The sequence below is a fragment of the Oryza sativa genome, chromosome 11 (assembly GCF_034140825.1).
Source record: "Oryza sativa Japonica Group chromosome 11, ASM3414082v1".
Taxonomy (NCBI): domain Eukaryota; kingdom Viridiplantae; phylum Streptophyta; class Magnoliopsida; order Poales; family Poaceae; genus Oryza; species Oryza sativa.
Window position 1 is genome coordinate 29,446,794 of NC_089045.1, and position 20,906 is coordinate 29,467,699.

Genomic DNA, 20,906 nt, shown 5'->3' on the forward strand with positions numbered 1-20,906 from the left:
ATTCTTTTTTACAGGAAACACAGCAGGAGATACTCCTACCGTGATGCATTGCAAAAGACAGAGAGTGTTTACGAGAGACTGTAGGGTACTTAATTATGTCCAACAGCCACCTACCAACACGAGGGGGGTTAAATCACTGACGCATACGCAACGTACTGTTTGCATTTCTTAGAGTATAAACAGTACTGTTTCAATTAGCACCGCTGTTTCTTGAATCTTACAGGCACTGTCACTGTGTAGTACTCCATTATGAAAATTAAGAAGTTTGGTGTCAGTTAACAAAGCAAGTTCAACATTTAATTAATTTCCTGCGACGAGCCAAAGCAAAGTAAGTACAAAAGCAAACTGAGTACATTTAATTTTTTTTCACCACACATATCGGATGAGCCACAAATTAAAGCGGATAAACTGCACCTAGGGCAAGCGTGGAGACTGAAAACATAATTCTTTTCTATCTATACGAATAGATCGAAAACATATTCGCTTTGTAGGTCTAAAATTACTCAGCATCAGTCATTCAATTTTTTTTCTCTGTGGACCGTGGAGAAAGCTGGAGAAAAATATATTGTAAACCGTTAGACAGATTTTGATGAAACCAAATTATAACAGTGTAAATCGATAATAATAGTTGTATACAAAATATAATTATGTATATATAGAATTAGAATTGTATATTAAATTTAAAGTTAGTTTTAATATATGTTGTAAATAGACACATCTAAATAGACGTATAACAAGTCCAATCTTACAATCTCACGCAAAATTACGCAGAAAAATCCCCTAGTTGTTTTTCATTACAAACAATTAAGCAAATGAACTTCTTTACTGCTTGATCTTCTTAGATCTGCAAGGAAATTAAAAATTCTACTATCATTAGTCAGCTCGACTTATCGTGAGTGTTTGTGATTATATCTGAAATGATATGGTTGCACCTCGTCAGCGATAGATTCATGCTTGTTGCATGTATGCAGTCTCCATCTCTTTCTTGTGGTACTCATACATTTTTCTTCCAAGCACGCTAACAAACTCCTTTGGCTGCATGCTGCATCTATCTCAAGTTCTCAACCCAAAAATGCCAACTTTGGCACGCAAATCACGCACAAATCATTGGCCACCACCGTGTATAATGATTATTTAGTTATATGGAGTGTAGAAACACCCACATAATTCCAGATGACACGTGGTATACAAGTTCAGGTTAAGTTATTCAGAGGAAAAAGTTCAAGCAGTACCTGCTCTGTTGTTTCACATGTACCAATCAGAGACCAAACCTGCTGCGATTTCTCACAATTCGGCAGCTGTTGATTGTGCCTACTGCCTAGATAGAACTTAACATCTTAACGGTATTTTGACCTGTATGTGCTGGCCTAATCAATAGCATTCATCCATCAACTGAAGAACAAAGAGGCCATTCATGGTTCAGAGTTCAGACTGAACCTGCAGGCCAGGTAGCTAGTACTAATGTACAAGTGCTTGTACATGTGAGAAGCTGGTATACCGACTGCTTGCACATGTGGCGACAATGTAACCGTCAGATTGAACAAAAATTGAAGCCGATCACACCTACTGTAGTTCTACAGTCCCTTTCTTCCCTGCCATGAATATACATGTACTATGGCTACTAGCTCATGCTGGACGGTTCTCAATGAGATCAAGACATCTAGTGTGCGATCTATGACCAAATATCTAACATGCTATCCTGAATAAGAAAGTAAACTGTGCATTATTTATTTCAGAGTTTGTTACTAAAGGAGAAGGACAGCCATGTAGGCATGCATGCCATGCATATGGTCCCTGAAAATTAAGTACTAGTAATAAGTATGGAACTTTCACCTATCTATCTATCTAGCTCTTTCATGCATGATCAGGCAGGAAATCCAAGTGTTGTCTTGTCCTATAAAAGAAGGGACCATTGATCTACCTCTCCACAATTCAATCCATTTCTTCCTCTACCATACTATACCTAGCTTGCCACCAACAACAGTACACCATGCCCAAGAAGAAGCTGTCACATAGGCTGTTCTCTGCCTTGGTATCCCTACTCCTTCATGGGAAGCCTATCTCTAGATCATCATCCAACACCAACACCACATTGCCACACCCTTCCTTGCTGCACAAGTCCTCCTCAAGCTTCCCTCCCATGGAGAAGCTCGCCGCGAAAACCCTAGTACTCGACGTCGAAGGCGGTTTGCTTAGATCATCCTCCTTGTTCCCCTACTTCATGCTTGTGGCACTAGAGGCAGGAGGGTTCTTGAGGGGCCTTGTGCTCCTCCTCCTCTACCCATTGCTATGTGTCATGGGAAGTGACATGGCCTTGAAGGTCATGGCAATGGTGTCCTTCTGCGGTTTACGGGCAAGCCGGTTTCGGGCCGGGCGAGCCGTGCTTCCCAAGTGGTTCCTTGAGGATGTTGGGGAGGAAGGGTTTGATGTGATGAGGAGTGCCATGAGGAGGGTGTGTGTGACAAAGATGCCTAGGATCATGGTTGAAGGGTTCTTGAAGGAGTACTTGGAGGTTGAGGTTGTTTCAGGTAGGGAGATGAAGGTGATTTGGGGGTTCTTCACTGGCATCATGGAGGAGGAAGAAGGTGGTGATCAAGAGGAGGTGTTGCTTGAGGAGAAGAAAATGTTGGTTGATGTTGTGGGCTTCTCTACCTCCTTGGAGTTCCTCCAACATCATCTCTCACATTGTTGCAAGGTATAATATGTCATAAGTAATTAATTCAACATGTAAAATTTGCATGTTTGTGTTAATTCTTATACTTTGTTATATATATATATATATATATATATATATATATATATATATATATATATATATATATATATATATATATATATATATATATATATATTTGACTTAACTTGCATGTGAGTTTAGATCACCTAGCTAAGGTAGCTAGTTTTACATGTATAAACTCCCCTTTTTGGTTTGTGTGATTTAGCTAGTTCAGGTATTAGACATGCATGTAATACGCGTGATTGGATTGAAACAACGTATATAATATCTGCATATTTACACCTGAAAGTAAAATTAGATGTAATAGTTAATTACGTGCACGACGTCTTTTCAACGGCCGGTCTCATGCTGATCGTGCAATCATTGATCATATATACATACTTTTTTTCCTCTTTTTATGTATTCTTTTTGTATCTCATCATGTGAGACCAACAAAAGCATAATATCTGTTACTGTTAGACGGCCACTCATTAATTTTCCCAGAAAGAATGTGACCTTTACCATCAAGTCACAGGTTTTACCCCTTTTCCCAAACTCCCCAGCACTTTCCCGTGTCAATTAAATTTAAGAATATTTTGATAGTCCTCCAAAAAAATAGAGAATATTTTGATAGAAATAGAGAATTTTCCTCATGTGAAGTAGTACTGTATAGTGCATACACAACATTTCGTCAAATCTCTAATTAATCTGACCATTTAATCACACATGCAACAGTTTCGTTCCCACGTTATAAAATTTGAGATCTGAATTACTGTGTATGCATTTCATCTTGTCAAATCTGTAATTAATTCGACCATTTAATTATACAACAGTTTCGTGTTCCCACGTTAATTAAATTTGATCAGAACAATTTGATACAACTAATACTACTATTTTCAAAATTAATTCCCCTCATGTGCATTGCTGTATGCATTCCATCTTGTCAAATCTGTAATTAAATTGACCATTTAATCACACAACAGTTCCATTCCCCACGTTAATTAAATTTGAGAACAATTTGAGATACAACCAATACCACTATTTTCAAATTAATTTCCCTCATGTGAATTACTGTATGCATTCCATTCCATTCCATTTCATTTTATTTCCCCAACCACTTTTGAGATTTGCTAGCAGCATAGTGTGGTGCCACCCCCTCCCTCTTGTTTGTTGGAGTAGTTTTTTTTTTCGCAGTAGTCCTTTTCTTTTCGCAATTGGTTGTTGCAGTGATTTTTTTTTTACTCTCTTCCAGCATACGTATGTCTAGCCGATTGCGTTGTGTATCAAAACCTCTATTTCTTACTAATATATTGACGTACAATCCTTTTACGTATTCGCAAAAAATCTGTATTTAATTTGACAAGTTAATTATTAATTACTCACTCACACAACACAGGAGGTGTACCTGGTGACACGTGAGGAGAAGGCGAGGTGGTCGGCGCTGCCGCGCGACAAGTACCCGAAGCCGATGGTGTTCCACGACGGCCGCCTCGCGTTCCGGCCAGCCGCCGGCGACACGCTCGCCATGTTCACCTGGCTCCCCTTCGGCGCCGCCCTCGCCGTCGCCCGCCTCGCCGTCGCGCTCGCCGTGCCGTACAGGTACTCGACGCCGATCCTGGCCGCCACGGGCTTGTCGTGGCGCCTCAAGGGCGAGGCCCCCACGCCGCTCGCCGGCGCCGGCGACGGCGCGCGCCGGCGCGGGCAGCTGTTCGTGTGCAACCACCGGACGCTGATCGACCCGGTGTACGTGTCGGTGGCGCTGGACCGCCCCGTGCGCGCCGTGTCGTACAGCCTGAGCCGGCTGTCGGAGCTGATCTCGCCGATCGGGCGGACGGTGCGGCTGACGCGGGACCGCGACAGCGACGGGCGCGCCATGGCGCGGCTCCTCGACGGCGGCGACCTCGTCGTCGTCTGCCCCGAGGGGACGACGTGCCGGGAGCCGTGCCTGCTCCGGTTCAGCCCGCTGTTCGCGGAGCTGAGCGACGACGTGGTCCCCGTCGGGATCGCCGTCGACACGGCGATGTTCTACGCGACGACGGCCGGCGGGCTCAAGTGCCTGGACCCGCTCTACTACATCGCCAACCCGAGGACGTGCTACGCCGTGCAGTTCCTGGAGAGGGTGGACACGTCGCCGGCGAGGGAGCGGAGGGCGCCGTCCACCGACGTGGCCAACCTCGTGCAGAGGAGGATGGGCGACGCGCTCGGCTACCGCTGCACCATGCTCACCAGGAAGGACAAGTACCTCATGCTCGCCGGCAACGATGGCGTCGTCAACACCACCCAAGACAACCACTCTGCTCCGGGGAAGAAGAAGATGCAATAATTATGAATTAGATTAGCCAAAAAAGTTCTCAAAAAAGTTCTAGATAGATTTCGGTTGTTCTTTTATCTTTTTAATTATTTTTTTATGTTGCTGGGTAGTTTAATTTGGTGTGTGTTTATACTGTATTTCATTCTTGCTTCAGTTTGGCTGGTGTGTTCATCAGGTTGATTTCTTCTGTGTGTTTTAATCAAATTAATGATTGTATAGAAACAACAAGAAGCTGGCACCATCAAGGAGCTTGTAGAGAAAGTACTACTACGTGTGTGAATTAATTAGTGCATTTAATTTGTTAGGTATGCTCGACCATTGTTGCAATTTGCTTGTTTTAAAAAAAATCTATGTATATTTTCTTAGGGCATATTCAAAGATAGAGTCTGATATAGTCTTTTAGTTTATTTGTAGACTATGATTTTATAACCATTGAGATAACAAAGGCTATAATAATTAGTGAACTAAGATAAGTTTTTATTATCTTTCTTTTCTCTTCCCCAAGCAAAGTTTCTTTTTATAAATGCTAAGAATTGATGTTAAGTCATTGTTAAGCTTAGAGCAAGTTTAATAGTATAGCCAGCTACTAGCTCCAAATCATCTATAGTCAATTTAATAGTTAATTCATACAATAGTTACCTATGAATATATATACTATATTATTAATACCTGGTCCCACCTGTCATACAAACATTGCCATCTTGAAGTTAGTGCTACAGCTGGCTATAAATCTGTAGTCTGCTGCTCACCTCTCTCCTCATTTATCTCCTCGAAATATGTTTATAGTTTTGGCTTATAGTCCGCTATTGTACCTACTCTTAGTATGTTTCTCTCTCTCTCCTTCCTCCTCTTTTTTCTACTACCTATGTTCTAAAATAAGTTTATTTTTTTATCCATTACACACATATCAATACAAAAGAAAAGGACTAGAATACACCTACTTTATCAAATCCTAATGTAACCATTCATCATTTTATCCACCTCTAAATACAATTATTTTCTACATTTACAAATTCCGATGCATTGATTACTCTAAAAATAAACTTAATGTGGGACAGAGTAAGTATATCAGCAAACTTACCTTGTTACCTACTCAAAGAACCTGCTATTAATTATTGTACATACTCTGACATCCTATTAAATGAAAGTGAATATGGGAATCATAGACTTGCTGTCTCTCTGAAGAAAATCCCAAAAGGAGAAAATGGAGCATCTTGGACTTGTAGTACCACAAATTTTGGGTAAACATATAATGGAAAGTGATCTAGGAGTACCATTTATCAACTATTTATTGTTCATTATGAAGACTGGCATATCCTAGCTGAAAGATAAAATTTTTGGAAGTTTGAACATTACTCCTGTCTGTTGGAAGAAATATGCAATCTATCATGGGTCCATTCCATGAAGATGACATAATAGAGAAGCAACAATGCAATCCACATGCCACTATCTCATTTAATAAAACATTTATACTAGAATATGTAAACCAGCACAAAACATAATAAACTGTCGCTCTTAATTTTGAAAGGATCATAATCTTCTGTACTGTCTAAATTGAAGACATGAAAATGCCATTATGTATTTTATTCAAGTATTTAAAATGGCCATCATGAACTTAAAAAGGAATCAGAAAAGGCTTTCATGATCTTCTATACGGTCTAAATTAAAGACATGAAAAGACCATTATGTATTTTATTCAAGTATTTTAAATAGCCAGGATGAACATTAAAAGGAATCAGAAAAGCTGAAAAGGCTTCAGGCAAGTGAAAAAGTGTCTAAATTAAAGACATGAAAAGACCATTATGTATTTTATTCAAGTATTTAAAATGGACAGGATGAACTTTAAAAGGAATCAGAAAAGGTTTCAGGCAAGTGAAAAAGGAAGAACCATGCAAATAATTGCGTTTGCCGGGAGTCGAACCCGGGTCTATTGCTTGGAAGGCAATTATGCTAACCGTTGGACTACAAACGCTATTTGTCAGTTATTAATCAAATTTATTAATGTTCAAAGCTAAGCACAACGTGTGACACTACTAATCATTGTCAGGCAATTATCTATGGTGCCTAACAAAAAGACGGTGGAAGCGATTAATGGATCATAACTTCATAAGGATCGTTGCACAATCATTTTCTAGCATAAAACTAATTAATCAAGAACCTCTCACTGTCATGACATTCATGCATAGATTGACGCCTATCTCAGAGGGAAAGGAAGTAAATGTATCACACTCTATCTCAAGCAAACAACGACCCCAATGAAAACAGCGGCCATCGACCCATGCATTCGACGTCGATCGTCGACCTGCAATGCACACTGATCTGCTTTGCTTGGTTGCGTTCATGTCGGCTCAGAGTTCATCAGCCTACGATGCTTGAGCTTCCTGATCATGGTGGACTCTGCCTGCCCCTGCTAATTCCGGTGACCACGTAGTACAACGAACAGGAGTCTACTTGACTTGTAGTAGTAGTGCTGTGCATTCAAAGTTCAGTAGTTGAGGTGAGCATTTCAGCACCAGCCATCACATCTCCATTAGCCCATACGCTGCAAAGCAATCTATCATCATGGGCCATGAATCTATAATCATGGACCATGATCTATGAACAAAGTGGTAGTTACGTACTAGTAGTACTGTATTAATGCACCGCCGAGTTGTACGCACTTACGAGGGGAGAGAACAAAAATGTGATGTCATGTTTAATTCGTCTACATCTTGGTCGCCGTCTGATCTCCTCATGATCTGAAAAAAAAAGCTGGTGATCAGGATTGGATCACATGCTACCTACCAACAGAATAAAGGTTCAGCACAGGAACGGACCCCCACAAGAGAGGCCCTGATCGAATTCTGAACCAGGGGAACAGTTATGTTCAGTACCATGTTATTACTGTTGCAGCACGAGCTCCTTCGATCCCCAAATGTACTTATGTACTATACATGTGTGCTCAGCTTGCGTGCCCACACTGAACTGGTAGAATCAGATCTCCAAAACTTGTAGTCTAGTGTAATGGACAGACCAAATCTGAGTAGCAAACCTTTGATGAAACCAGTTGTTTCTTGCTCGTACTGTCTCCTTTCGGTGATTGAACTGCCAGGACCACCACGGCGCTCGTCCAGGATAATTGAACTGCCGCGCTTCTGCTGCGACCCTGCATGAAAAAGCAAAATGTTTTGTACTGAATCAGTAATTACGGTGAGTTGTACCGTGGAAACTTTAACTGCAGACTTAACACTAATTAAGTTCAGATTTTTAGTTTCAGATATCCATAACATAGCCAGGAAGAGCATCCACAAGATCAGCTCTTTGGTGTAGTAGTAACAGATTTAATCATTTTTCTAGGAACACATGGAAGACTTTGCATATAATTGCATTAATTTTCTCAAGGAGAGAATAGGAGGAAAAAAACATGGAGAAGTCATAAAAACAATCGAGTTCTTTGTTCAAGCCACCCGTCAGATTGCCAAGGGATCATGATAGCCTGGAGGATTTGAATTTCATATCCCAAGTGCCAGACGCAAATGTAGAAGAGAGCAGAAATTAAACAAGATGTGTGGGATGCAAGGAACAAGGCTAGCTAAGACACAATGATTTAATCATGGACAACAAGCATTCTGTTGAATTCCCTGGGCAACTGCTCCCAGGACAGACTCAATTAAGTTGCAAGGAAATGTAGTTGAGATCTGGATAGGAATGGCATGGTTCATGTCAATTATTGATCAGTTCCTTCATTTTAGTGTATCCGTGGAGTAGTATGCAAGTTGCAGCCGCAGCAAGCCATCAACAGTAGATGAGAATAAGGTGGTTCGAACTGTGACATTCTTGTGAGGACAAATTTCAAAATCAGGCCACACAGTTTCTCAAGCAATTTGATTGCACGCATTAATTTAGGTGTCCATGTCCTCTTATTCACTGTATGTAAATCCCATCAAGCATATATACGGCGGATTCGACCAACAGTACAACTATACTGCAGATACAGCCTGCCAATACTGCAGACACAGCCTGCTACAGAATCACTGTCCATGCCACTGTATAGATAGGATGACTTCCAACAACCCAACAACTAAATGAAGACATATGTGAATGTGAGCTCTAAAAAAATTGAATTAGTTGTGTTAAGATGTTTACTTGATTATATTAACAACTGATGGTCATTACATAAGCAACAAAAGGTGGCTGAGACATACTTACAGAGATCACCAAAGAGATGATTATACTATATATCAGAGCTGTCACTCATCCAGTGGTTTCATCCAGTTGCGTCTCACCTCAGAGCTAGGGTCCGAAATCAAATTAGCATAATCTTGATCTATGTGTCAGTTAACACTTCCCCAGGATATAATTTTTGTAAATCCTAAAAGGATTCGTGCAGCCAAGTACCATCGAAGGTTCCAAACAAGCATCAATGCTACTAGAGGTGTTAACTGCTGATCCTTGCTGCAGACGAAAAAAAAAGAACAGATTAGTCTCAGAAATACTTTTTGAGGCTGTAGAGAATTGAGAGACACCAACCACAACATGAAAAGAAGACCAGTATGATACCATGAATCAGTGTGACAACATTGTCCAAAAGCAAAAGATGTGGTCAACATTATCCCATTGTTGTCATTGCACCGACTCTACTATGAAATCTGACAAAGACACCAATTGTGGAAAAGAACCATGCAATCAGCTGATCAATTTCTCCCATCTGACACTACTTGTCAATGCACCAAGTATGGAACATAAAAATCAATGTACTGGAAAGTGGAAACAGAACTAAAGGCACTCACATATGCGCAGTAATGACAATCACTGTTCCCATGCAAAGGGAGATAGGAGTTAATTTCTCATCTTTATCATTTTTTGTTCTGTGTCCTTTGGGGTGTGGAAGGATCTTCTGTAGGCATGCTCAAACTTAAACATTGAACCAATAGCCCATTTGTGGACGACTATCTCACCAAAAATCTGAACAAGAACATGATCCTACTTTGAAGTGGTGAAACCTATATGGGTCTCTCAACACAATTTCCCTATTAAAAACCATGCTAACCAGCTTAAATACCAGATGACAGTCTGAACAGACTCTGAGATTCTTGAATATTCTTACTGTAGATCCTTCTGGGACAACGATAAGGCCATATGCCAACGCAAGTTTCTCACTATGGTTCCAAAGGTTCTGCTCCTTCTGCTCTTCATCTGTATCATGCAGTGCAGATGATGTGTCAGCAATATAACCTACTTCCCTGAGTTTCAGCAACATTTCATCTAACTTTGCGTAGATCTTCTCTGCATGCTTATGACCCCGGTCACCAATACCAAAGGTGCTTACTTCATTCTTAAGCTTAAGCCAACTGCAAGCTGGTCTTTTGTTTATATTGATGGTTTTCATGTGACTTCGTAATTTGTCAACATCCGCCCATCTTGCATTTGTAGCATATAAGTTTGACAGAAGAACATAAGCTGAATCATCGAATGGATCCAATTCAAGAAGCTTTTTGGCGGTTTTCCTCCCAATTTCAAGATTTTTGTGGGTTCTACTAGAGGACAACAAACTCCGCCATATCAGATCATTTGGTAAGACTGGCATTTCTTCAATAAATTTCTCTGCCTCTGCAAACCGACCTAAGCGTCCGAGAAGATCCACTATGCATACACAATGTTTTATTCCAGGGGAAACACCAAAGGAAGAAGCCATAGAGTTATAGTAATCTATACCCTTGTCTACTAGACCAGCATGACTACAAGCTGAGAGTAGAGCAACAAACGTTACATAGTCTGGCTTTCTACCCGTTGCAACCATTTGCTTAAATGTTTCCTCAGCTTCCTTGAAATACCCATATTTTGCATAACCAGATATCAGCGTATTCCAGCATTGTTGAGGTCGAATGGCTTGGTCAGGAACCACTTGCAACATTTCATCCATCTTTCCACATTTCCCATACATATCCATTGCAGCATTAACAACGTATGAGTCTGAATCCAGCCCAGATTTCATACCAAGACCATGTAGCTGCATGCCTTCTTCTAATGATGCGAGGCTTGCACAGGATGACAGACATTCAGCTAGGCAAACACGATCAAGTTTGTTTCCAGCATGCTGCATATCAATGAAGAGCTTTAGAGCTTCCTCTCCATGGCCAAGTTGGACATTCGCTGCTATTATGGCATTCCATGAAACAATGTTTTTGTTGGTGATACTATTGAATATATTAGTGCTTGACTCTAAATTGCCACATTTTGCATACATTGTGATTAGAGAGTTAGCAACATACTCATCTGACAAAAATCCAGTGCGTATTATGTATGCATGTAAGGGCCTTCCATAATTATGCAGATCATTTGAAGATGCGAAAGAACCATGGATATTTATCATTGTAATGTAATTTGGCTTTATCCCTGCACTTCTCATCCAAGAAAATACTTGCATTGCCTTTGTACCATCCTCAAGTACTGCGTAGCCACCAATAAGTACATTGTAGCTGACAATATCATGAGTCGGCATGGACTGAAAAACTTTCTCAGCATCTTCCATAGAATTGCATTTCCCATACATCGTGATGAGAGAATTACCAACCAGTAGATTTCTCTGAAGACTCAACTGCAATACGATGGCATGAACCATTTTGCCATCTATCAAGGCTCCTGGACTTGAACATGCTCCTAGAGCACTGGAAAATGTCAGGTGATTTGGGCTTTCATTTGTATGAAATAACTGACCTAGTGTCTTCAACGCGTCGGTGCTATTACAGTTCTGCACATAGGATGAAATCATAGTGTTCCATGATATTAGGTCCCTTCTACTCATGTTCCAGAACAGAAACTCAGCATCACTCAATTTTCCAGCAGCAGAGTACATATTAACCAGAGCATTAATTACTGTTACTGATGAATCCAGACTGCTCCTGAGACACAGGGAATGAATTCCACTTCCATGGCTGAAATGATCTGAGGAGGCACAGACAGACATCAAGCTGCACAGGGTTGTTGCATCAGGCCTTAATCCATGATGACGCATATCTGAAAACACCAGAAAACATTTGCTGCAGATTCCTTGATGTGAGTACATCGATATCATCGCGTTCCATGAAATAGTATCATGTTCCTCCATTCGATCAAAGAGCTTCTCAGCATCATGCACCCTTCCCAAGTTGCCAAACATGGTAATCAACGAATTCGCCACAGAGACCTGGTTTTGGAGTCCAGAGACAATGACCTGGGAAGCAACCTGAAGCCCAGGCACCTCATTCTCGAGCGATCCACACAAGCTGACCACTGTCGCGAACGCATTTGCATTGCATGGGACCCCATCCCTCCTCATCTGACGGTAAGCTCTCAATGCCTCTTCCAGGTAACCATTGGATGACAATGCCACCATCAGTGCTGTCCACGACACGACATTCCTCTCGGGCATCTCCCAGAACAACCTCTGCGCATCGGACACGATCCCACGGGAGCCATACAAGTGCAGGAGCGCCGTGCCGATGTAGACGTTGCCCATGAGCCCGGCCCTGTGGGTGAGCGCGTGGATGGCGGCGCCGCACGCGATGCCCTCGTCCCGGCCCCGGCGCTCGCACGCGGTGACGAGGCTGGCGAGCGCGAACCCGCTGAGCGGGACGCCACGCTCCCGCATACCGCGGAGCATCTCGAAGGCCGTCCCGTCGCGTCCGCAGCGGACGCAGCCGGAGACGGCGGTGTACCAGGTGGATGGGGTCCGGTCGGCCATTTCGTCGAACAGGTGGAGCGCGGCGGCGGCGGCGGAGGCATCCCGTTGGCGGAAGTAGAAGGCGAGGAGGGTGTTGCGGTGGAAGGCGCTGAGCGGGAGTGCGAGGCGGACGGCGAGGCCGTGGATGGCGCGGGCGAGGAGGGGGTGGTCGCCGAGGCGGGAGAAGCCGGCGCGCGGGAACTCCGCGACGGCCGGGTGCGGGTGGTCGGCGAGGAGGGCGAGAGTAGATGGAGGGCATTGTTGCGTGGAGGCGGTAGTGGTTACGCGGCAGGAGGAGGAAGTGGTGGCGAGGAGGAGGCGTGGCGGCGGCCGGTGGATGCGACGGCGGTGGATGGCCGGCGGCCGGGTGCGCCGAGGAAGGAGAGAGAGAAACAGCATCCAGAGCTTCACGGCGGCGAATTTGCGGCCTTTTGGCCCATCAAATAAGTAGAATACTGAGTAGGAATAGCCCAAAAGAATTTGGATCCATAAAGGCCCATGAATATTTGGCCCGAAAGATAAAAGGAATAAGTTCACTTTGAACCTCAAAACTAATCGAAATCTAATGGAAAAAGTACACCGAAGGTCCCTCAACTTGTCATCGAGTTACAAAATGGTCCCCTAACCGCAAAACCAGATACCGGGTGTCCCTCAACTAATAAAATCGTTAGTTTAGATCCTCCGGTGGTTTTGCTCCCGGTTTTATCTGACGTGGCGGCTGAGTCAGCGTGCAACCCACGCGGGTCCCACATGTCAGAATGTCAGGTTATCTCTCCCCTCTTCTCTTCCTTCCTCATCTCTTTCTCTGACTTCTTTCCTCTCTACAGGGCGGCTGGCGGGTGGGGAGGAGGTCCGGCGGCCACCGCCGGCGGCGACGGCGGCGGCGCATGCGACCTCGGGGTCGGACCATTTGACAGGCCCGGGAGGCGGCGGCGGCGACACGGAAGAAGGAAGGCGGCGACGGCTGCGACGCTTGAGATGGGAGAGGCGCCCGGCGGCGCCGGCGCGGGAAGAAGTTGTCTTCGGCGTCGTGCCCGCTCCGCCCGCCACCGCCTGCTCGGCTCGCCGCTGCCCCGCGCTCACACATTCCCACCGCCGACGCCGCTGACGGCGCGGGCGCGAGATCTGCGGCCGTGGACGACGATGGCGGCGGCGTCCTCGCTCTCCCCATCCCGCTCCCTGTCAGTGCCATCTTCCTCTCCCGCAGCGCGCCTGCTCGCCGCTTGTCTGCTCCGCCAGCCGGCTGCTCCCCGCACAGTCTGCGGTGGCGAAGGTGACCGTGCCAGCATCGAGGTCGTAGCCGAAAATCACCCAGGCTATATATAGCTATTAGCCAATTCTAGAGCCAAACGAGAATTCAGTTGCAAGAAGTAATTTTCTTATATCACCGCTCTCTACAAATTAAACGAACCCCACCACAAGAAGCTAGCACATATGAGCTAGCACGCAGGATCGATTGGATGATGATGATTATGGAGGTTTCTGGGAGAGCGCGGATACGATTTCATGGGCATCCTTCTCGATATATTGAACGAGATCCATGGCAGGCCGCTGTGAAACCATCTTCTTCATCCGCTCCGTCATTGATAGCAGGAATGTCTTGACAGATGATTCAAGGCTCTCAAACTGCCTGCCGACCGATTTCACAAGCCCATCCAATTCTTCCAGATCCTTCACGAGTGTTTTATTCCAAGATTAAGTTATTGCTGAACAAAGAAGAAAAAGTACCATTATATTATAAAGGATGAGATGAATTCCGAAGCGCCTTCTTCGGCGATCGTCGACTCCATTTGTGTTTTCAGCCCCTCGTACGCACGGTTGTAATACTCTCCTACCTCCTGTGCACAAGAATTTAATTGATCATGCATGCATGACAATGTATAATAAAGTACTAATTAATTAACTAACTAACATTCGCATGGTTTTTGCAGCAACCGTCCCATATATTGATTCCTGGCGCGTAGAGGTTGGTAATGCGCTAGGCCTCGAGTTTGATTATTCTTTCTTGCCTGCGGTCAGCCGGAGTGGGGGGGTGTTGCTTGCCTGGCGGACGACCGTCTGGTCTATCTCAGATGTTCACCTTGCGGATTTCTCTCTTACCGCGTTGGTTCGGCACCTTTCTGATGTTGCCCCCTGGTGGCTCTCCATCATCTATGGGACACAGGAGGAGCCTGACAAGCTTCGTTTCTTAGATGAGCTTCGTTCACTACGCTCCTCTCGCACGGGGCCGTGGGCCATCGTAGGCGATTTCAACCTCATTCTCGAAGCTCGGGATAAAAACAACCTTAATCTCAATCGTCATATGATGGGTCGTTTTCGTCGGCTCATCGACGAGTTGGAACTCCAGGAGCTGCCGCTTCACGGACGTTGCTTCACTTGGAGCAATGAGCGCGAGTCGCCCACGCTTGTTAAGCTCGACCGCGTCCTCTTCTCTGCGGATTGGGAGGAGCTTTTCCCCTCTTGCCTCCTCCAAGCGGCCTCTTCTGTCGCCTCAGTTCACTGTGCTCTTCTCCTTCATACCTGCGTCACCTCCCCAAAAGCGCATCGTTTTCGTTTTAAGGCCTTTTGGCCCAAGTTCGACGGCTTTTCTTCAAGTCGTGCAGGACGCCTGGCATCCCCCTGCCAACCTACCCCCTCTTGCTGCTCTTGCCTGGTGCTTCTCTACCACGGCTAAGCGCTTACAGAGCTGGAGTGACCGTCACATTGGCAGTGTTCGTCTACAGCTTCAGATGGCGAAGGAACTTGTCTTCCGGCCTCATGTTGCGCAGGAGAGTCGGTCTCTTTCCCCCTTGGAGACCTGGCTGCGGCGAGATTTAAAGTTGAAGTGTCTTGGTCTTGCCTCACTTGAGCGTACCATCACGCGTCAGCGTTCGCGTTTGGTCTAGCTTAAGGAGGGTGACACTAATACCAAGTTCTTTCACCTGCACGCCAGAGCTCGTAGGCGGAAGAACTTCATCACGCACCTTCGTGATGGTGACCAGCTTGCCATCTCCCATGATGCGCTGCAAGAGCTTGCCTCCTCTCACTTTTGCGCCACCTTGGGGACGAGCGTCGAGCGTGAACTCGCCCTAGACCTCCACTCTCTTGGCCTCTGCCCTGTGCAGCTTGAGGGGCTGGACTGTCCCTTCACAGAGGATGAGGTCTGGGCGGTGATTAAGTCCTTGCCCTCTAATAAGGCGCCCGGTCCTGACAGTTTTACAGGCTGTTTCTACAAGACTTGCTGCCCGGTGATCAAGGTCAAAATTCTGGTGGCCCTTAACTCCTTGTTCCTGACCAACGGCCAAGGTTTCACTTCCCTCAACGACGCCCTGATCTCCCTCTTGCCGAAGAAGGACGAGGCTGTTGACGTTAAGGATTTCAGGCCGATTAGCCTTATCCACAGCTTTGGGAAGCTGTTCTCCAAGATCTTAGCCTCTTGTCTCTCCCCTCGCCTGGACGAGCTTGTGGCGCCTAACCAGAGCGCTTTCATCAAGGGCCGCTCTCTTCATGACAACTTCCGCTTTGTCCAGCTTGTGGCAAGGGCGCTCCACGCCAAACGCGTTCCCCGACTTCTTCTCAAGGTGGATATTGCGAAGGCCTTTGACACGGTCAGCTGGCCTTTCTTGCTTGAGGTGCTAGCCCAGCTTGGCTTCAGTCAACGTTGGCGTGATTGGATCTCCCTCATTCTCAGTGCCTCCTCTTCCCGAGTGCTGGTTAATGGGGTGCCAGGTCCACGGTTCCCCCATCGGAGAGGTCTTCGTCAAGGAGATCCTCTTTCCCCCATGCTTTTCATTCTAGTCATGGATGTGCTCAATGCATTGCTCCGCAAAGCCTCTGACTCGGGTGGTTTTCTTCCCCTCAATTATCGTGCTATTCGACATCGTGCATCCCTCTACGCCGATGATCTAGTTCTCTTCCTTTCCCCCGTTCGGCAGGACCTTGAGTTCATCCAAGGCATCCTCTCTGTCTTCGGTGCCGCTTCCGGGCTTCGGACCAACTTCACCAAGTGCTCGATTACTCCGATCCGCTGATCCGCTGCTCGGTTCTTGACCTGGAGCTAGTTCAATCCTCTTTTCCTTGCTCGATCTCGGAGTTTCCCTACACCTACCTCGGCATTCCACTGTCAGTTCGCAAGCTGCCAAAAGCGGCCCTGAAACCGCTTGTGGATAAAGTCTCCCATCGGCTCCCCCCTGGAAGGGCCGTCTCACCACTCTGGCGGGTCACTCGGTTCTAGTCCAGTTGGTTCTCTCTTCCATTCCGGTCTATGTTTCTGTGGCGATCGGCTTGCCAAGCTGGGTTATCAAAGCCATTGACAAGAAGTGTCGCGCCTTCTTGTGGACGGGTACGGACTCGGCCAATGGGGGACAGTGCCGGGTGTCCTGGATGAGGGTTTGCCGTCCTAGGGATCTCGGTGGACCGGGCATTCCGGATCTCAGGATGGCTGGCTTTGCCTTGAGTGTTCGCTAGCTCTGGCTTCAGCGCTCGGGGCATCCCTACTGGTCTGATCTGAAGGCCCCTATTAAGCGGAGCGTCTCCGACATGTTTGTAGCATACACCTTCTCTATCCTGGGAGATGGTCAATCCAAGCTCTTCTGGATTGACCGGTGGATCGATGGTCGCTCGATAGCTTCTATAGCTCCTGACCTCCTCCACGCCGTGCCTCCACGCTTCCGGGGATCGCGCACGGTTGCTACTGGGTTAGCGAACTACTCCTGGGTTGGTGACATACGTGGCGCCCTCACTGTCCCGGTCATCTCTCAGTTCCTGTTAGTCTGGGACGCGGTGCTTCCTACCCAGCTCTCGCCGGGTGTTGAGGATCACCTCGTCTGGAGTTGGACGGGTGACCAGTGCTACTCGGTGTGATCGGCGTATCGGGCGTTCTTCCTTGGCCAGCACTCTTTTGCCTGTGCCGACCTACTCTGGCACGCGAAGGGCTCTGCTAAATGCAAGTTCTTCCTTTGGTTTGCATTTCAGCAGCGCTGCTGGACTGCCGATCTTCTCCAAAAGCGTGGTATCGATAGCCACTCTGCTTGCCCCTTTTGCACTCAGGAGTTTGAGACGGCGAACCACATCCTCATCGATTGCGTGTTCGCTCGGCAGGTCTGGCTCCGTGTGATGTCCCCTCCTGGCTGGGCTGCCCTCTCTCCCCCTCGTGGCAGCTGGCTCCAGGATTGGTGGTCATCCTCCAGGGCCTGTTTACCTGAGCACCTCCGCAGCGGCTTCGACTCCTTGGTACTCCTAGTCTCCTGGCAGCTGTGCAAGGAACGAAACTCCAGGGTTTTCGACTCTGCGCTCGCTTCGGTTGCAGTCGTTTTGGAGTCCATCCACTCGGAGGGCCAGCTGTGGTCTTTAGCCGACATTGCTTTTTTTGGGGATTTCTTGGAGTGTAGCGTGCCTCTACCCCCTCCCGCTGTTTGGAGTTGTGTTTTTAACCGTCGTAGTAGTTTCTCGCTTCAAGTTTTCTTTTTACTTTGTTCCCCCTCTTTAGGCATAAGCCAGTCTGGCTGATTGCTTTGTGTAACAAAAACTCTTTTCATGCTAATATATTGACGAGCAATTCTTTTGCGCGTTCGCTAAAAAATGCGCTGTGGCTCGAACTTTCACCGCATTGAGGACACTGCTCAGTATAGTCACTAGCTGATTAATCAAGCAACGCACAACTAATTAATTAGTGGAGTAGTAATTACCTTTGCTTGTCCAGTGCCGCGTTGAAGAACAGCATGTAGCAGCCACTTCTCCAGGCACGATCTGCCGTAAACATGTCCACAGGGAATGCAACTGAAAGAGGAAATGCATGCAATTAACATATATAAATTAAGGAGGACTACTATAGTACTATATATATAATTGATTAGTTATCAAATTAGTACTAATTAACAATCGATCGAGTAGCTCATCAATTGAGACGTGTCATGCATGCAGGAACGTATAGTACCAGATGCGATGGTCGCCGTTGCAGGTCCAGGGTTGCAGACAAATGCTGCAGGTCGGCGCCGGCGCCTCCTCCTCCTGCTGCTTATCAACTTCTTCGACCAGCTGCGTCGTAGCTTGGCCGCTGAGTCGCCGCCGCTTGTGACCACGACCATGTCCCTCTAGCTCCATCGTCGTCGCTACTGATGCCGTCTCATTATCCTTCTGCTCCGCCGCCGGCATCGACGACCATGGCCAAGAAACGCCCTCCCCGCCGGATCCCGCCGCGGCGCGGTGGCCAGCGTCCTTCTCCTCCTCGGCCGCCACATCGACGCGTGCCCCGCTGCTCCCTCCCGGCCGCCTCCGCGGCGTCGTCCCTACGTGCGGCAGTGCTTGACGATTGAGGGCGATTTAGTGCGGGATTAAGTGGGATTTGTTGGGGAAATTGATGCCCACTACACAAGGAACCGATTTTTGCAATTAATTTGGAGGAGAAACGATAGGGCAGGGAGATCAACGAAGGCGGCAGTGCTTGAGTTTCACGGGAGAGATGAACAGACGACGGACAGAGGTAGAAGAAGCTCCTAGCGAGCGGGGCCCGCCTGCCAGCGCACGGACAGCGAACGGAAGAGAAAGAGAGGGGGAGGATGAGGAGGATGATTTACGTCGGCCTCGTATGTCAGTAGGTCCCACACATATTTTTTGGTGAATGACAAATAGGTCCCACACATCCCTTCTTTCTATAAAGTTAATGCCAAAAGTTCAAACCTCATGCTTCCACATCATCATCAGTTGTGAATCATTGGATGAATGCATTAGATCGCTTCTTAGCCGTTGGATGGAACGCGGCATAGAGCCCAACCCATCAGGTACCGGGTGAGTCTCTTCACCTCCTCAGTGCCAAAATGTAGCCCACATGAACACATTGGCTCATCTTCATTCACATCTACATGTATCCGGCCCGTCAATCCGTATAAAAAGAGCTTTATGGCCGAACACCCCTTTAGTTGACATTACAATTTGTTAACTTATGTTAGACCATTTTGCTTCTTTATAGCTTACGCTTTGAATGTGCTATCTAAATTATCTACAAAATTTGGATAGGGCTGCTAAAAAGAATTTCTCCAAGAAAGTCATTTATTTTGTCCGTTTCTTCTTGAGATTGTACCTCCTATCTAACAAATTGATGTTAACCAAGTCCTGCAGCAACGTGCGGGGCATCCTCTAGTATTTTTTATTTCTAATACCACCTAAGCGCCACGTCAACGCCACGTGGAAAGGAGACCGAGTCAATACTGCCACGTAGGCGCACGTCAGTGAAACCGCCCTCCAAAACCGGTTTTGAGAGTTGGGGGTCGAGATATCCGGTTTCGTGGTTTAGGGTCACGGATTAGATTTCGATCACTTTTTCAGGGTCACAAAGTGAACTTATTCCAAGATAAAATTAGGTTTGGGCCCACCATAGTCTGGACGGGTGGGGAAACCGCTGCGAGTGCGACCCCCGCCGCCGTCGCCGGAGAAGAATGGGTGGGCGGGGCGGAGGAATACAGGCGATTCCCTCCATAATCTCCGGCAATAGCTACATGGATTTTTCTAGCAGGTTAGTGCTACCGCTCGTTCCCTCACTCTTCAGGGATATTCCAAAGGTAATTTCCAGATTTATTAAGGAAACCGGTATCATGTTTATATTCTTTTCTTATCCTCTTTTTGCTAAAGAAAAGATAATTTTGCTTTGTTGACTCCAAGTCTCCAACTCGGGTCACCCAAGTCTTCGCGGTGCTTAACTTGGCCAAATTGTTAGGTGCCTGAAGCATTTCGCCCGGTTTGGAGAACGAGAGTAGCTCTGTTTGCAGAGTATCGATCACTGTTCCTATGCAGTGATGGGGCTTCAAATTTTGGATTCTTGTGTTTTAAGCCGGATTTTATTGCTGCTTGATTCCTGCAGTTATGGAGGCTTGGCTTCTGATCAGGTGCAATGCCGGCGATCTGAGCTGGTGGAGTATACCAACGTAAGGGTGCGCAGATGGATGTGTAGCTGGAGATCGTGCGGGTGCTGTACTGCAGCAATCGGGGCTACAGAGGATTGATATATTTGCCTAAACTTCCATGAACATCGGAAGCGTGTCATGCAAGGTCATGTTGGTGCTAGCTTGGTACTGCTATATGCTTCTTCTTTTTTCAAATCATTTGAGAATAAATTGATTAAAACAATCTACTCCAAAGGGCACAATGAACTGGTGGAAGAAGAGAAGCATCCTTTTCAAATTGCCATAATGGGAGCAATAGACAAACTGCATGGTACTTGTTCT

General features: G+C 46.3%; 3 protein-coding genes and 1 non-coding gene across 20 annotated transcripts; 1 reads left to right on the forward strand and 3 right to left on the reverse strand.

Moving 5' to 3' along the window:
• Window positions 1-1,854: 1,854 nt before the first annotated feature.
• On the forward strand, window positions 1,855-5,335 carry LOC4351119 (probable glycerol-3-phosphate acyltransferase 3). The gene is made up of 2 exons (XM_015760074.3): window positions 1,855-2,695; window positions 4,113-5,335. The coding sequence occupies exons 1-2, from the start codon at window positions 1,991-1,993 to the stop codon at window positions 5,037-5,039; spliced, it is 1,632 nt and encodes a 543-aa protein (XP_015615560.1). The 5' UTR covers window positions 1,855-1,990; the 3' UTR covers window positions 5,040-5,335.
• A 1,592-nt stretch (window positions 5,336-6,927) lies between these two features.
• Window positions 6,928-6,999, reverse strand: TRNAG-UCC (transfer RNA glycine (anticodon UCC)). The gene has a single exon. It is a non-coding gene; the product is annotated as a tRNA-Gly (tRNA).
• A 109-nt stretch (window positions 7,000-7,108) lies between these two features.
• Window positions 7,109-13,122, reverse strand: LOC4351121 (pentatricopeptide repeat-containing protein At3g24000, mitochondrial). Of its 17 annotated transcripts, none has more exons than XM_066305534.1 (7): window positions 9,797-13,122; window positions 9,567-9,655; window positions 9,216-9,461; window positions 8,059-8,172; window positions 7,901-7,986; window positions 7,692-7,765; window positions 7,109-7,497 (listed from the first exon to the last, which is right to left on the reverse strand). In XM_066305534.1, exon 1 carries the CDS (start codon window positions 13,105-13,107, stop codon window positions 9,961-9,963), a length of 3,147 nt encoding a protein of 1,048 aa, XP_066161631.1. In that variant the 5' UTR covers window positions 13,108-13,122; the 3' UTR covers window positions 7,109-7,497; window positions 7,692-7,765; window positions 7,901-7,986; window positions 8,059-8,172; window positions 9,216-9,461; window positions 9,567-9,655; window positions 9,797-9,960. The 17 variants fall into 17 exon arrangements, with proteins under 17 accessions (XP_066161631.1, XP_066161630.1, XP_066161627.1 ...); XM_066305533.1 differs by having other exon boundaries at window positions 7,109-7,569; XM_066305530.1 differs by having other exon boundaries at window positions 7,109-7,569; window positions 7,649-7,765.
• Window positions 13,123-13,656: 534 nt separating this feature from the next.
• LOC107279245 (uncharacterized) lies at window positions 13,657-19,215 on the reverse strand. The gene is made up of 3 exons (XM_015759753.3): window positions 18,623-19,215; window positions 18,375-18,465; window positions 13,657-14,546 (listed from the first exon to the last, which is right to left on the reverse strand). The coding sequence occupies exons 1-3, from the start codon at window positions 18,838-18,840 to the stop codon at window positions 14,439-14,441; spliced, it is 417 nt and encodes a 138-aa protein (XP_015615239.1). The 5' UTR covers window positions 18,841-19,215; the 3' UTR covers window positions 13,657-14,438.
• Between the last annotated feature and the right edge of the window lie 1,691 nt (window positions 19,216-20,906).

What these genes read in the sequence shown, in the direction of transcription:
- LOC4351119 (XM_015760074.3), top strand. Translation starts at nt 1,991, where the DNA reads ATGCCCAAGAAGAAGCTGTCACATAGGCTGTTCTCTGCCTTGGTATCC. An exon ending in ATCTCTCACATTGTTGCAAG is followed by an intron (nt 2,696 to 4,112) that starts GTATAATATGTC and finishes CACACAACACAG; the next exon opens with GAGGTGTACCTGGTGACACG.
- LOC4351121 (XM_026021475.2), bottom strand. Translation starts at nt 13,107, where the DNA reads ATGCTGTTTCTCTCTCTCCTTCCTCGGCGCACCCGGCCGCCGGCCATC.
- LOC107279245 (XM_015759753.3), bottom strand. Translation starts at nt 18,840, where the DNA reads ATGCCGGCGGCGGAGCAGAAGGATAATGAGACGGCATCAGTAGCGACG. An exon ending in AACGGCGACCATCGCATCTG is followed by an intron (nt 18,466 to 18,622) that starts GTACTATACGTT and finishes TTCCTCTTTCAG; the next exon opens with TTGCATTCCCTGTGGACATG. An exon ending in GCGGCACTGGACAAGCAAAG is followed by an intron (nt 14,547 to 18,374) that starts GTAATTACTACT and finishes TCTTGTGCACAG; the next exon opens with GAGGTAGGAGAGTATTACAA.